The sequence below is a fragment of the Mus pahari genome, chromosome 14 (genome assembly GCF_900095145.1).
Source record: "Mus pahari chromosome 14, PAHARI_EIJ_v1.1, whole genome shotgun sequence".
Classification (NCBI taxonomy): Eukaryota; Metazoa; Chordata; class Mammalia; order Rodentia; family Muridae; genus Mus; species Mus pahari.
Window position 1 is genome coordinate 69891386 of NC_034603.1, and position 15385 is coordinate 69906770.

General features: G+C 57.7%; 2 protein-coding genes across 4 annotated transcripts in view; one reads left to right on the forward strand and one right to left on the reverse strand.

Annotated features, from left to right (window-relative positions):
• Grn (granulin precursor) overlaps positions 1-4160 on the forward strand; it is a 6547-nt gene extending 2387 nt beyond the window's left edge. For both annotated transcript variants that reach the window (XM_021213920.2, XM_029546242.1), the window contains exons 2-13: positions 336-480; positions 596-721; positions 849-933; positions 1282-1391; positions 1491-1626; positions 1749-1858; positions 2057-2180; positions 2410-2507; positions 2597-2842; positions 3062-3295; positions 3377-3601; positions 3689-4160. In XM_021213920.2, coding sequence (XP_021069579.1) covers positions 336-480; positions 596-721; positions 849-933; positions 1282-1391; positions 1491-1626; positions 1749-1858; positions 2057-2180; positions 2410-2507; positions 2597-2842; positions 3062-3295; positions 3377-3601; positions 3689-3826 — 1777 coding nt within the window. In that variant the 3' untranslated portion in view covers positions 3827-4160. The remainder of the gene's footprint in view (positions 1-335; positions 481-595; positions 722-848; positions 934-1281; positions 1392-1490; positions 1627-1748; positions 1859-2056; positions 2181-2409; positions 2508-2596; positions 2843-3061; positions 3296-3376; positions 3602-3688) is intronic.
• Positions 4161-4253: 93 nt separating this feature from the next.
• Positions 4254-14854, reverse strand: Fam171a2 (family with sequence similarity 171 member A2). Of its 2 annotated transcripts, none has more exons than XM_021213406.2 (8): positions 14596-14854; positions 11035-11262; positions 10709-10801; positions 7408-7566; positions 7148-7327; positions 6935-7051; positions 6700-6826; positions 4254-6188 (listed from the first exon to the last, which is right to left on the reverse strand). In XM_021213406.2, the coding sequence occupies exons 1-8, from the start codon at positions 14711-14713 to the stop codon at positions 4742-4744; spliced, it is 2469 nt and encodes an 822-aa protein (XP_021069065.1). In that variant the 5' UTR covers positions 14714-14854; the 3' UTR covers positions 4254-4741. The 2 variants fall into 2 exon arrangements, with proteins under 2 accessions (XP_021069065.1, XP_029402355.1); XM_029546495.1 differs by having other exon boundaries at positions 4455-6188; positions 6700-6805.
• Positions 14855-15385: the final 531 nt, after the last annotated feature.

A 15385-nucleotide genomic window follows, 5' to 3' on the forward strand; every position in this document is an offset into this window, starting at 1 on the left:
AAAAAAAAAAAAAAAAAGCCACGAAAACCACATGCCTTCCTGACTGCCATACCCGCACCCCCCCCACACACACTTACCCAGAATCTCAGGTGTCAGGCCGTATGTGAGGCCATGAATCCACACATGTTCATGCCCACGGTTCGTGCTCGCGATGTGTGTAAGCTAACGCATGCGCGCTCGCTGCACACTGGTAGGACACTGACACAAGCAACACATCTGCTTGCTTTCCTGTTTGCTTGTTGAGACTGAACGAAGCCAGGGGAGTGCGTGGCCTCAGAGTAGAAAGTGGCACAGAGTTTTTAAGGTGGCTGCCAAACTTTGCTTGGCATTTGCAGGCAGACCATGTGGGTCCTGATGAGCTGGCTGGCCTTCGGGGCAGGGCTGGTGGCCGGAACACAGTGTCCAGATGGGCAGTCCTGCCCTGTTGCCTGCTGCCTTGACCAGGGAGGATCCAACTACAGCTGCTGTGACCCTCCTCTGGTGAGTGTCCCCTGTCCCAGTTGGCACCCCGCGCCTTTCGGAGGGCTGCCTACCTTGGATCGGCCAGAGGAAGGCTGGCACAGATCCTTTGGTCGATGTCATCTCTTCTTTCCAGGACACATGGCCTAGAATAACGAGCCATCATCTAGATGGCTCCTGCCAGACCCATGGCCACTGCCCTGCTGGCTATTCTTGTCTTCTCACTGTGTCCGGGACTTCCGGCTGCTGCCCGTTCCCTAAGGTGACAGTGCCATTGGCTTGGGGAATTGGGGGAGGGGTGTGCTTAAAATCTGCATCTACCCCTTTCTTTCACTCTAATAGGCCCAGGCAAAAGCGTCGGGCTCACACAGACCTCTCTGTGTCCATAGGGTGTGTCTTGTGGTGATGGGCACCACTGCTGCCCCCAGGGCTTCCATTGTAGTGCGGATGGGAAATCCTGCTTCCAGATGTCAGGTGCTGTGGGGCACAGGGGAGGGGGGCATGTGGGGAGGGACATCGGGTGGTACCTGAAGGGCCCAGGAGCCCAACTGCCTGGGTGGCCCTGATTCCTGAACAGAGGGGCAGTTTTGAGAGAAGAAGGTGACAGACAAGGATGCCGAACTCCAGGGGTTTGGGCCCATGGAGAGGCCATGCTGGATGCCTTAGTTGTCTTTCTGCATTCGGGGCTACCTGGGAGATAACCTAAGCCCTGGGACCGGCCAGTAAACCTCCTGTAGCTGGACCAGCAGCTCCTTCTGTGATGGCACTGGGAATGACATTTACTGACTAGATTAATGGAATGCTGGATTCTTCTATTTGCAGAGAACCTCTTGGGTGCTGTCCAGTGTCCTGGGAGCCAGTTTGAATGTCCTGACTCCGCCACCTGCTGCATTATGGTTGATGGTTCGTGGGGGTGCTGTCCCATGCCCCAGGTACACGTGTGGGGGAAAGGTGGTGACTCGCGGGTAGAGGGGTAGAACTGGGACCTGGGGCTGGTGCAGATGGATTTAGGACAATCTGTCTGTTCTCAGGCCTCTTGCTGTGAAGACAGAGTGCATTGCTGTCCCCATGGGGCCTCCTGTGACCTGGTTCACACACGATGCGTTTCACCCACGGGCACCCACACCCTACTAAAGAAGTTCCCTGCACAAAAGACCAACAGGGCAGGTGAGGAGGCTGGGAGGCACGAAGCCAGCACCTGGGGGTGAAGCCACATTTGACTCTTGGCTGGGAAAAAAAAACGTTCCCACCCTCTGGCAGCCCGTCCACATGCCTCATTGCTCTTTCAGTGGCTGTACCTTTTTCTGTGGTGTGCCCTGATGCTCAGACCCAATGCCCCGATGATTCTACCTGCTGTGAGCTACCCACTGGGAAGTATGGCTGCTGTCCAATGCCCAACGTGAGTGAATGGCTGGATCCCCCTGGGCCCATACATAACCTTACAAGGAGGCTCCAAGCACTGGGCTGATTCCCTGAGAGCTTTAAGGCTCACACTGCCCCCTAGTGGCGGTTTGGAATAGTGTACGCTATCAGTCTGGCTTGCTCCCTGTGGTCACGAAAGACTGGAGTTCGGAGACTTTTACTGGTCCCAACCTAGGCCATCTGCTGTTCCGATCACCTGCACTGCTGCCCCCAGGACACTGTATGTGACCTGATCCAGAGTAAGTGTCTATCCAAGGACTACACCACGGATCTCCTGACCAAGCTGCCTGGATACCCAGGTACAGGACCAAACTGGACCCCATTTCATCCCCTCAGTAAAGAGGAGTTCTCCTCAGTTATGGAATGGCTATCACCGGGTGGGTGGGGTTTGATGGCCTCATGGAGGGACCTGGCAGGTGTACAGCCTCTCCACTGGCCTTGCATGAGGCTCACCGTGGCTGGGGTAGCTGTGTGCTCCATTCTCCACACCTGATCCCTTGGATGACTTGGTCTCTGCCCACCTCACAGTGAAGGAGGTAAAGTGCGACATGGAGGTGAGCTGCCCTGATGGATATACCTGCTGCCGCCTCAACACTGGGGCCTGGGGCTGCTGTCCTTTTGCCAAGGTACTTGGGAGCAGTGGGCGTGGCGGTCCAAGCAGGAGGGGCAGCCAGCTTGGCACCAGTGCTTCCTGGCTTCTCTCTGTCGACCTTAGGCTGTGTGTTGTGAAGACCACATCCACTGCTGCCCGGCAGGGTTTCAGTGTCACACAGAGAAAGGAACCTGCGAAATGGGTGTCCTCCAAGTACCCTGGATGAAGAAAGTCACAGCCCCCCTCCGCCTGCCAGACCCACAGATCTTAAAGAGTGATGTCCCCTGCGATGACTTCACCAGGTGTCCTTCAAACAATACCTGCTGCAAACTCAGTTCTGGGGCCTGGGGCTGCTGTCCCATCCCAGAGGTAACATGGAAAGTGGGGTAGCTCTGAGGGGGGAGAGCTAGATAGCATCTTGGCCTGGGAAGGTAGGTGGCAAGAGTCCTGTGGCTTTATTCTTCTGCGCTCTGCCTAGTCCAGGGGGGTACCCAGTGCTGTGACTTGTCCCCAGCAGGAGAAGCTATGAGCTGGAGAGGTAGACTCCCCTGGTCCTCTGTAGGCACATTCTTCTCTGCCCACCCCTAGGCTGTCTGCTGCTTAGACGACCGGCATTGCTGCCCTCAGGGCTTCACATGTCTGGCTCAGGGGTACTGTCAGAAGGGAGACACAATGGTGGCTGGCCTGGAGAAGATGCCTGCCCGCCAGACAACCCTGGTCCAAATTGGAGATATCGGTTGTGACCAGCATACCAGTTGCCCAGTAGGGCAGACCTGCTGCCCAAGCCTGAAGGGAAGTTGGGCCTGCTGCCAGCTGCCCCATGTGAGTCTCCACCCCACCGCCCTGGGGGAAGGGAGCTGTGTTCTTGGGATAGGAGTGTGATCCCATCCCCTCGCTCCACAGGCTGTGTGCTGTGAGGACCGGCAGCACTGTTGCCCGGCCGGGTACACCTGTAACGTGAAGGCGAGGACCTGTGAGAAGGATGTGCCCTTTATCCAGCCGCCCGTGCTCCTGGCCCTGGGTCCTAAGGTTGGGAATGTGGAGTGTGGAGAAGGGCATTTCTGCCATGATAACCAGACCTGTTGTAAAGACAGCGGAGGACACTGGGCCTGCTGTCCCTACCTAAAGGTCAGTGCCATCCCTGACTGTGGGGCTGGGTGTGGCCATGGGCTGGGTTCTGCCCTGTCTACGACTTACTCTCCCTCGACCATCCAGGGTGTCTGCTGTAGAGATGGACGTCACTGTTGCCCCGGTGACTTCCACTGTTCAGCCAAGGGAACCAAGTGTTTGCGAAAGAAGATTCCGCGCTGGGACATGTTTTTGAGGGACCCAGCCCCAAGACCACTACTGTAAGGAAGGGCTACAGACAAGGAACTCCACAGTCCTGGGAACACTGTTCCGAGGGTATCCACTACTCAGGCCTCCCTAGCATCCTGGCCTACTCATCCTGAGTCACCCCATCACCATGGGAGGTGTAGCCTCAAACGACGACCTTCTTTTATGGAAAGAAGGCTGTGGCAAAAAGCCCGGAATCAAACTGCCATTTCTTCCGGTGTCTGTGGACCTTGTGGTCAGGTGCTCTTCCCGATCCACAGGTGTTGTGTGAGCTTGCTTGTGTGTGTGTGTGTGTGTGTGTGTGCGCGCGCACGCGCGCGTGTGTTGCTCCAATAAAGTTTGTACACTTTCTTAACAGTGTCTGATTTGCTGCGCCAGGGCCCTCTGATACCAGTATTCCCCATAGGAAAAAAAAAAAAATCACACATACACACACAGAGAGAGCTTTAACCTCACCAGCTTTGTATTTTTTTGTTGTCCAGAGTGTTATCACATTATCCTCTAGTCCCCAGGATTGCCCCAGCCGCCAGCCCTGTGACATCCAAGCAGCACCCCTCCCCTCCCAAGGGTCCACAGAGATTGTCCCTCCCTTCCCAGCCCTCACCCTAGCTGCTGAGGCTGGCTCGCCCCTCCTGCTCTCCCACAATAGATCTTTCTATGTACAGCCATGTTTATACAGGCACTGCTCCCCCACCCCAGCCCTCTTCCCCAGCCCTTCCCATGGGGGACCGGGTCCCTCCCACCTCCCTCTGCTTGGAGGTCAATCCAGGGTCCCTTCCCAAGACACTCCCCCAGCACATACCACAGATGAGCTCTGCCGACCCTGAGCTCTTCTCCGGGCTAAGAGCGCGTGCCCCTCCACCGCAGCATCCCGGGTACGCACTCTGGGAACCTGCACTGGCGGCAGGGGCGGTGGGCGACCCCCGGGCTGCACTACTTGACGTTGAACACCATTAGCGGCCGCTCTTCCCGCCGCTGCCACGGGCTCTTCTTGTCGCCAGCCTCGTCGCCCACCTCCGCCCCCAGCTCGTCCTCCGGGCTGGTGAGCGAATCGCGCCGCAGCTCACTGGCGCTGCTGCGGGAACTGTCCCCACGGCTGCGGCCCCGACCCCTGGGTACCGTGGCTGCCCGGCCTTCGGGTGCCACCACCTCGTCCAGCAGGGGCGTTAGCGAGTTGTCCTCCGGCGAGCAGAGGCCGGTGCGGCTCTCGCTGCTGCTGGGCTCTGTGTCTTCGCTGAGCGCCAGGCGCGGGGGCGCGGGCGGCGGCGGCGCGGGCAGCTGCGCGCGCTCCCGCTCCTCCCTCGGGGGCCGGCGGCGCGCAGGTCGAGCCTCGTGCACGTCGACGCCTGAGTCCAGGCTGGCGTCGGTGCTGCGGCCGCCGCCGCCCGCCTGCAGGTCGATGTAGGAGTGGCGCACTTGTGAATTGGAACGTCCGTCCAGGGACACGAACCAGGCGCGCGGGTGAGGCTTCACTCCCAGTTCCAGCAGCTTCTTCTCGGTTAGAGCCTGCAGCTCGCCGTTGAGCTGCGCCATGGTGGACTCGTTGAACAGCACCGGAATGGTGACCGAGCCGCTGACCGGTGCGGAGCGCCCGCCGCCCCAGCCTTCGCCGCCACCGCCGTCGCCTCCCGCACCCGCGTGGCCCTGCATCAGCGGGCGCTGGGGGTCGGGTTGAGGGAAGGGGCGCGCGGGGCCGGCGGCCGAGCCCTCCGGCGGGGTGGCCTCGTCGCCCACTCCCGCGGCGCCCGCCTCTCCGCCCAGGCGCACATAGTGTGCGGGGATCACCAGGGTGGGCATGACATTGCGGTACACGTTGTCCTTGAGGTGGTCGATGGAACCGCAGAAAATGAGCTGGCCCGGCTGGCTGAGGGACGGCGGCCGCGCCAGCTGGTCCACCGACTGTGACAGCAGAAAGTCGGGGGTCTTGCTCTCGGCCGCCCCCTTGTGGCCCAGGTAATGGTCGAAGGACGGCGGCGGCGAGGGAGGCTCGTGCAGGAAGGCCGCGGCCCCGGCTGGACCTCGCCGGTATTCGTCCAGGCTGGGCTCCAGCCCGCCAGGACCCTCGACGGAGCGGGCGCTCTTGAGCCCGGCACCCTCAACGGTGCGGGCACCAGGAGGTTCGGCGGCCGGTCGGCTGGCGGAGCGCGGTTTGGCACGGAAGAAGTCATCCCGCGAGGATGCTAAGTCTCGGGAGCTGGAGAAGGCCGAGTGTAGGGAGCCTGGGGGAGGGGCCTCGGGGTCTCCCGACGACGTAGGCTCCAGGGGTCCCCCGCAGATGAGATGGAGTTGAGACATCGACGTAGCCTGATCTCGTTTGTTGTCCGAGGGGCCGGAGAGCTGCAGCTTGCGGTGCTGTTGTCTTGGCTTCAAGCAGCGTCTTCTGCAGAGGAGGAAAGAGACAGGCGCTCAGGAGTGCCAGAAAGTAAGGGCATCTCCGTAACCCCCCACAGCTGCCAACACAAGGGATGAAGACAGCAGTGGGGTGGAGATGGAGGATGCCCGGAACGTTCCAGAGAAATGGTGGGTGACCCAGATGATGTCTAGAAGCTGTTTGTAGAAAGAGGGATCACTCATCCAGGAGCTGCACCCGTTCAGCTTCGTGGGGGTAAACTTGGCAATGCTTGGCATGTACACCAGCTAGGAGTGCCTGCTCTGGGAGTGAGAGCTGGGCTGGTTGGAGCCTCTGCAGAGGCAGGCCTGCAGGTCCTGCCATCTGTCACCCCATTCTCTAAAGCCACCAGTCTCTGGAGTCTTAGCTCTTGCATTGGCATTCTTTCCTGGAAGCACTTTGAGAATATTCTAGAAGCATCTTTGGGACCCCCAGTGCAGAGCACAGGAGCAGGGCTAGGGATGTGGTGAGAGAAGGCGGGACTGGCCCCAGGCGAACTCACCTGCAGTAGTAGATCAGCAGACACAGCAGGATGAGCACCAGCAGCGCCAGGGCGGCCAGGATGGTCAGCAGGAAGATTGTGTGGTAGGTGCCGATGTCCCGAATGCCTGAGGTGATGGTAACCAGCCCTGTGCCAGGCAAGGGCTTAGGACGCCCTTCTCGCCTTTCATAAGGCCTAAACTCTCCCAACCTTCCCTCTCCCCACTGCCCTTCCCCCACTGCCCCACCAATCTCACCAGATGTAGGGGAGGCCATGGCAGCTACCCAGTACCCTAGCTGCGGGGAGACAAAAGTCCAGTAGAGTTGTCGGCCTTCCTTCCGGATCACACCAGTGCCATTTCGTACCCACAGCCCTAGAAAGAGGCCCGGGGAGTTCATCAGACTCAATGTTCTGCCACCTCTAACAGAAGCTCCAGCCTCTAGCCCCAGCAGCCTGCCCTAACACTTACCACTCTTGGGGTCAAACCTCCAGGCTGGAATGCTGGTGCCCACAGCAAGGGCACGAGGCTCTGAGGGCACTGGCAGGGACAGGTGAATGGGGCCTGAGAGAGGCACCTCTGTCCCATTGCCTGTTAGCAGGTGGACGCTCACAGCAGCCAGGGGCATCAGCTCCAACCAGGAGCCATTGCCTGAGGGAAGAGGACACTGATACCAATGGCCGTGTTACGGAAGGAAGGTGTCTCCCCTCTACATGGAAGTACATGCTCACCTGAGCTGGAGGCCTCGGTCCCCAGGAAGGCAGGGAAAGCCCGCATTTCCTGCTGGGTGCTGGCCGGTGTGAGCGAAGCCCAAAGCTGGCTGTAGGTGGAACTGACGGGCAGGCGGGCAGCTCTACGCTGGAACTGCACCCAGGGCTGGGAGCGGGCACCTGGATGGAAAGCAGGCACTGTGGTAGCCTGACCAAGACCAAAGCAGAAAGCAAGTATCCAAAAAGGAGAACCACTGGGTTAGGCCGATCGGAAAGGCCGGGGAGGGTGAGAATAGAGAGAGGACGGGATAGCTGCAGATTGGTAACTTGAAGGGATGTGATACTGGGACCTTCAGTCCTGGAGACTGTGTGACCTTTCCACAAATGACTCACTTCCTCTGAAATTTCCTTATAAACATAAATGATGAGAGTCATGGGGCTGAAGAGAAAGACGTTACCGCGGTCTAGAGGAGGGTCGCCGCTCATACAGCGGCTCTGGGTTCTAGTCCCAGTACCTACATGGCAGCTCACAACCACCTGTAATTCTAGTTCCAGGCGACCCAATACCTTTTCTGCACATGGTACACAGAAATACACTCAAGCATACACATGTGCACACGCGCGCGTACACACACACACAGACACAGACACAGACACACACTAGTCATGTCCTGAGCCAGCATCTGAGTGGCAGGCATTGAGTTAGGTCACGGGATGCAGAACTAAGATTCTCCGTCTTCGTGCTCAGGCTACTGTCTGTCTGTCTGTCCATTTGTCTTCCTGTCTGTCTCTCTCACTATTTATTTATTTTGTTTATTTTATTTTATTTTATTTTATTTGAGGCAGGGTCTCACTCTGTGGCTCTGGCTCTCCTGACACTCATGCTGTAGCCCAGGCTGTCCTGGAGTTCTGCCTGCCTCTGCTTCCTGAGTGCTGGCTCAAAGGTGTGCACAGACACTGTTGGACAGTGTGTGCTGTTCTTTACAGTTTCTCTAGAACCTTCTGCCGTGACGGGAAGAAGTGTCTTGTCTGGGCCCTCATTTAGCACTCACTGGGTACATGTGGCAAGCGAGCCTGGCCCGGGGGCACACGTGTGTAACGTCAGCACAGGAGAGTCTGCGGCACGATCTGGGGTCTCGGGCCAGAGTTCTCAGGCCGGAACTCTGAACTACAGGGTTCTGAGATACTGTCTCAAAAATTATAGAAAAAGAGAAAAGTGGCCAATGAACACAGTCTACTTTTTAAAAATTCTTTTTCCTTTATTTTTATGTGCATGAGTGTTTTGTCTGCCTGTATTTCTGTGTACCACAGGTGTGCAGTGCTCTTAAAGGCCAGAAGAGGGCGTGAGAGTCCCCCGGACAAGTTAGTCTGGGAATCCAATAGGACCCAAGTACTTGGAGAAGCTAGTGCTCTCAAGCACTGGACCATCTCTCCAGCTGCAAATTGTTTCCGTTTAGATAGACACACATTAGCTTACAGTGCTGTGTGTGTGTGTGTGTGTGTGTGTGTGTGTGTGGTGGGGCTGCGGGAGCAGACATATAAACAGAATTCCAATCCTGTGTGGTCATAGGTAACATTTATTAAGCTTCAAAATATGCTGGGTGCTGTCCTAAGCAGGCTATGTAATTAATTAGCCTAGCGGCCCCTGAGGTATCAACTCCATTTTATAGATGCAGAAATGGAACCAGACCTTCAGCAACATACCAGGGCCACCATCCTGGAGCCTGGCCCTGTCACCCCACACCCCTCTACACACCTCTTTCCTGCTTTATTACTAAACGTTGGAAGAGCCTTGGCTACCCTGTGGGGTGTTGTAGGGTAAGGGAGAAAGAAGTGGAAGTTGGCTTTCTGGGCATGCAGGAGAGAGGTCCAGAGGTCACAGGCTACAGTGGTGTCGCGGCTGGGGCATTCTGACTTAGTACTGCTAATGCACTGCACTTCACACCGACAGTGGAAGCCATGAGAGAGGGCAGCAAGCTCTGGGGCCACCAAGATCCATTTGTCATTTTAGAGTCCCAGGGAGGCATTGGAGGCCTCCAGTATGGGGTTTTCCAGATGCAGCTGGCAAACAATCAATTTGCCAATAACTGGGTAAGAATTTTTTTGTTTGTTTGTTTGTTTGTTTGTTTGTTTTTTTGAGACAGGGTTTCTCTGTATATCTCTGGCTGTCCTGGAACTCACTTTGTAGACCAGACGCCCCCGCCCCCTGCCGGGCATGGTGGGGCATGCCTTTAATCCCAGCACTTGGGAGGCAGAGGCAGGCGGATTTTTGAGTTTGAGGACAGCCTGGTCTACAAAGTGAGTTCCAGGACAGCTAGGGCTATACAGAGAAACCCTGTCTTGAAAAAAAACAAACAAACTCCAAACCCCACTGTGGCTCTGTAGTCCTGGCCAAGCACCTTATACTACACTATGTACCAGGCCAGAAAGTACCCTGAGCCTTCATGGCCCAACTCTCTCTCTCTCTCTCTCTCTCTCTCTCTCTCTCTCTCTCTCTCTCTCTCTCTCCAGCCCCCACTCATCCTCTACCCCCAGCCCACCTAGCTCCCTTTATTAGCTCCACTGGACTCCCCTCCCCCCAAGGTGAGGGGCATTTCTGCCACTGTCCACCTGCTCTGTGATACTCCCAGGATTTGCAGTGGTGTTTGTCTTCCTACTTGCCCATGAGCACAGGCAGGCTGTGGGCTATTCTTCCTCACCCCAACGCCCCAGCCCCAGCCGTGTGCATGGCACAGAGCAGGTGCAGAAGATGAGACTGAAGGCTTGTGCAAAAGGACCACTGAGGATGCTCCAGGCCACTGGAGAGACGTCCAGTTGCCCTAGAAAGCCTTCATGGCTTTGGAACATCCAGGCGCCCAGTAGGTGCACAACAAAGACAGGTAGATCCACTGAAGATAAACAGTCAGGGAGGTGGGAAGTGGGAGAGAAATCACAAAGCCCCCAAGGAACTATAAATATTTATTAAATACCTGTGTTTTTTTTCTCTTAGCACATTTGATGCAATTTTTTAACCTTAATTTGATGAAATAATTATTTCCCTTCCTTTTTTTTTTTTTTTTTTTGGTTTTTCGAGGCAGGTTTCTCTGTGTAGCTCTGGCTGTCCTGGAACTCACTCTGTAGACCAGGCTGGCCTTGAACTCAGAAATCTCTGCCTCCCAAGTGCTGGGATTAAATACCCTTCCACATCTACACAAGTTAAGTATGGCTCGGAGAGGTTAAGTGACTTCCCCAAGGATACCCAGCTACTGTGTGAAGAAGCAGAGGTTTCTGCATACAGGTCAAGGATGGAAGAGGAACTAAGGAATGGAGGGGTGGGGCTTACCTGGGGAGCCTAGGAGGATGTGCACAAGGTCCTCATAGAGGATGAGGGTGGCTGGCCTCTCTGGGAGCAGGTAGAGGCTGACGGATGCGTACACTGTAAAACGGGCAGACTGTCAGCTCTAGAAGCATTCCCTAGGTGGCCCCTTGGCTTCATCCCGGTGGCTTCATCCTCCCACAGCCCAGTATGCCCCAGCCCAGGCAGCAGCTGCTGGGAAACTGCCCTTCCNCCCCCCCCCCCCAAGGACTATTTTGGGAAGGGGCTGATGATGGGTCAGCTGCTGTCCAACCCGCCCCTCTCCCTCCTCCTTCCCCTGCCCCTGCACTCACACGGCAGCTTGTCAACACGCCAGGGCACTGAGTTGGTGAGGAAACCCGGGCGGGCCGCAGTGACCAACACCCAGGTACCCAGGCGGTAACTGAGGGGTAGTGTGGCCACGCCCTCTGAGTCGGTGGTACCAGCAGCCAGGAGAGTGCGGTTCCCAAAGACGTCTACTGAGGCCCGGGCCAGGGGCACCAGCTCCCCGCTCACATATACCTGTACCTTGATCAGGATCTCTGTGGGAAAATGGGGTGAGGGGATATGGAGTGAGGGAGGGGGCTGCTGGGAGAGAGCGCGGTCCTGGGGATCAAATCCAGGGCCTCTGTCGGTGAGTTGTGCTCTCTGCCAAAGTCAGCAGAGGAGGGAAGAGGGCTATTTCTCCCCTTTCACCAGCGCTAGCCCATGCATACTTTCACAATTCTAAACTTGGGCAATGCCTGTGATGGGTGATGTCATCGTTATAATTGACAGCATTCCTACTCCCCACCCCCATTCTTACTGGTTTACAAAAAAGGAATATACTTTACAGCCAGTGAAATGCTATATTTGCTAAAATATGCCCTCAACCCATTTTACAGATAAAGAAAGTGAGGCTTAGAAGGTGTTAAGTCCTTGGACTGCAGTTAAGGAGAAATCTGAGCTCTGAACCTAGTAGGTCTACTTCTAGGATAAAAAAAAAAGTTAGCCAGTCTACCCTAAGAGACCAGTGGTCTGGAGAGGAGAAGAGAAGCCAAGAAAGAATGAGTCCTGGGAGAATGAGGAGCCTCAGGTTGGGGGGGGGGGAAGGAGGGCAAGATCAAGTAACTTAGAGGAAGGATGGAAGCTGGGTCCCCTCTTGAGTTCTCAAGGAAGAAAAAAAAAAAATCAAGTCAAGCCACTAAGGAACCTGTCACTTCTTGCACATACCCTCTGTCCATGATCCTTTCCAAAAACCCTTCAAATTTAGGGCCCTGCCCCAGCTCCTAAGCCCAAAGGAGTTATCTTGATCTCTTCCCTTCACGTCTGTAGCTGGTCAGCGACGGTCAGTCACCATGGCAACGCCCTCCTTCTTCCCAGGAGATCAAGCAAAGGAGCTGGGGCGCCGATGGGGAAGGGCTACACGCAAAGCAGACCCAGGCCCAAGGGAGAGTGTGCAGGGACTGGGACACATCAACGGCTAGATTTCCAGGCTGTCTGTGACCCCCGGCCCCCCACCTCCCCTCCTCCAGGGTAACCTGGCCACGCTGACCCTGAAGGTGAGCTGCTTGGGTTCGGGTGGGTGATGAGGACTTGAGTTACTCTCACGGATTTCCACAGGCCGCCTCTGCCATCTAACCCTTTCCACTCAGCACCCGCTTCTCCCTCAAGACTAGGCCCCGCCCCTGCCTTCCTAATGAGCATCATAGATGGGGAGGTTAAGACGCTTGCTCGCTCGCTCGCTCGCTCGGGAGGCAAGTGGAGGGTGCACTGGATGCTGGGGGAAATCCCAGGTAGAGAGGGAGCCTGTAGCCTGTAGCTGAGCGCAGAAGGGGCGGGGCCGGGGGCGTGGGCAGCCACAGAACCTCAAGGCCTTTCACCGACTTGACACTCCACAGTGACAGGTGTCTTTTCTCGGGCTTCCAAAGCAGGATACCACGCCTGGTCCTGGCATCCCATCCAGCTATTCCCAGAGCCCACCTCCCTCTCCAGGATAGGCCAGAGTCTAGCTTTTTAGGGTGGGGCACCCACTCTGCCCACTCCCACGCTGGCTCTCCAAGGAGTGGCAGTCTCCTGCCCCAGTAGGAATTCTGAGAAGCTAAAAGAGTGTGACTGCTCCCAGCCCCATCCTAGGCTTAGGAACAGCTGGAGAGAGCAGCTGGGAAAAGAGTCGGAAATTTTGGCACTTGAGGGAAGCCTTTTGGCTCAAGGGCCAAAGCCTCAAAAGAGGTAGAGGAGGGACCTGGCAAACAAAACAGAGGTGGGCAGGTAAGGCCGGAAGGAGCGTCAGTGCCAAGCTGGGAGGTGGGGCAGGTGTCTAGCAGACTCCTTTCCCTTCTTCCCCACAGCCTGGGCTCCCCGCCAGCTGCCTGAGAGAGCCCCTTATTCTGGCTGCGTTCCAGCCAATTCCCTGGGCCCTCCCTCCCCTGGGCCTTGGAGGAGGAGGAGCTTCCTAGCTTGGGCCTCTTCTCTGGGAAATCAGGGGAGACTGAGGCACAGGAAGATTTCCCTCCCCACCCTCAAAGCTTGACATTCCATACAGCATCTGCATCTCTCCACTTAGCCCTGCCTCGTTCCAGGAGGAAATCCGACCTCCTTCCCTCAACCAGACCCCCCCCCTTCCGCCTTTCCTGCTAGCTTCTGGTGTGTGTGTGTGTGGTGGTGGGGGGGTTGGCGTAAGGCGCAAAGAACATGGTTTCAGGATGGAACCACAGGCAGGGGAAGGAAGAGCAACTGTGGGGTGGTGGCGCAGGAATCAGAAAGGTGGGAGAGGGAAGCAGGGGTGAGAAGAGAGGCCCAGAGCACCCACGAGTGAGCGGTGGAGTCAGGGGGTCCAGCTCCCACCGCAGGGGCCGGCTCTACCCTTCTCACACACCTATGTGGGCCAGGTTAGGCGTTAGGAGGGTCAGGGTCTCCTTTGGGGGCGGGGGAATGAGTGAAATGAAGAGGGGGAGATCTGGAAGCTGGTCGAGGAGAGTAGTAGCAAGAGACGAGCTGGACAAGGACCCAGACACCTGCCCTCTCAGCTGGTACTGCCCACAGCTAGCCAGCCAGCTCAGCATGGCTCCGTGACCACAGCCCTGCCATGCGCCTTGAGCCGGGAATCACAATAACGCCTGTTCTCGGCCCCCCTTCCAAATGCATCCCCTCCCTCTAGCATGAGCTGATCAGTGTTTATTCGGTGCGCCCCAAATTCTAAACCCGGGGGGTTGGCTGGAAGCTGTCAGGCTCCTGGGTGAAAACCCCATTCGAGCAGTCAATCCCGCCCACAGCCTCACCCACTCCCCCTCTCCCCTCCCCCCCCCTCTTATCCCATCCCTCTCTCTCTCTCTCTCTCTCCCTCTCTCTCTCTCTCTCTCTCTCTACTTTCCTTTTTTTCTCNAGATCCCGGAGGTCGACCAGATGTCCGAAAGTTCTCTCTCACCCCCCCCCCCCCCCCCCCCCCCCGCAGCCCAGCTCTAAGCTCCCAGCCCCAGTCCGGCCAGGGTGGCAGCCGACGTCTGCGCCCCCACCCAGCCGGGGTCGCAGCTAGGGACCCGCGGGGGGCTGCGGAGCCGGCGCCCGCCCCAGCCCGCCCCTGGGCGGGTGTCTTCCGCAGACAATAGCTCTGGCTGCAGTGCCTCGCGGACCAGGAGGGAGAAAAACAAGTCGGAGGAGGCGGCAGCGCCGAGCCTGGAGACCCTCGCCCTCTCCATTGTGTCTCCCCAAGACCCCCGCAGCAAACAGTCCCCCAATCTCTCCCCCAGAAGCACCGATCTCAGGTCGCCTTCCCCCCCGCCATCCTGGGAGCAGAATGCATCCCAAGTCACTAGCACCGTGAAGAGGGGGCCAGCGGTGGCAGCCGATCACAGGGTACAGGCCCACGATCGCCGCCCCTCGAGGCCGAGACTCACCCTGCGGGCTGGGGGGCTCCGGCGGAGACTTGCCGGGAGCCCGGGAGGCGCCGCCGAGCAGCAGCCCCAGCAGCGGCAGCAGCCGCGCGAGGACGCCGGGGCCACTCGGCGGCGGCATCGCGGGGCTCGGCCGGGCCCTAGCGGTCCATCGCTGCCGCCCGGCCCTGCTCGGCCGGCCCCGCTCAGCCCCAGCTCTGCACCGCTCTGTGCAGCTCCGGGTTGGGCTCCCGCTCCGGCTGCGGCGCCCGCTCGGCGCGATTGTCTCCGCCCGGAGCGGCCGCCAGCGCCCCCTGCAGTCGGCACCCGGCACGGCGGGCCAGCGGGCACCGCCCCCTCGAGGCCCGGCTCTGCCTGCAGCCCACCCGGCAGCCCCCACCCGGTAACCCAAGACTCCAGACAGCAATGGAGTGCAGCGATTAGGGGGCAATTACCAGGGTTGGGGTTGGAGAGCTCTTGAGATGTGGTGTAAAATTGAGGGGTAGGAGAATGGCTATTGCCTACTCCTAAGGGCTGTAGTTGGTTTTTGTTTTTTTTGTTTTTTTTGTTTTTTTCGAGGCAGGGTTTCTCTGTGTAGCCCTGGCTGTCCTGGAACTCACTCTGTAGACCAGGCTGGCCTCGAACTCAGAAATCCGCCTGCCTCTGCCTCCCGAGTGCTGGGATTAAAGGCGTGTGCCACCATGCCCGGCAAGGGCTGTAGTTGGAAAGAGAATTCCCTTCTCCCACACCGAGAGCTCCCTAGTGTTAAGGAGGCTGCGGTTTCCATCCAACATTGGGAAGCTGACCTGTGGTC

Bases quoted from the DNA above. Each gene is read 5' to 3' on its own strand.
- Fam171a2 (XM_021213406.2), bottom strand. From the start codon at position 14,713: ATGCCGCCGCCGAGTGGCCCCGGCGTCCTCGCGCGGCTGCTGCCGCTG. The intron at 11,263-14,595 runs GTGAGTCTCGGC...ATTTTCCCACAG, and splicing joins GGAGCCCCCCAGCCCGCAGG to AGATCCTGATCAAGGTACAG. The intron at 10,802-11,034 runs GTGAGTGCAGGG...CCCGTTTTACAG, and splicing joins GCGTGTTGACAAGCTGCCGT to TGTACGCATCCGTCAGCCTC.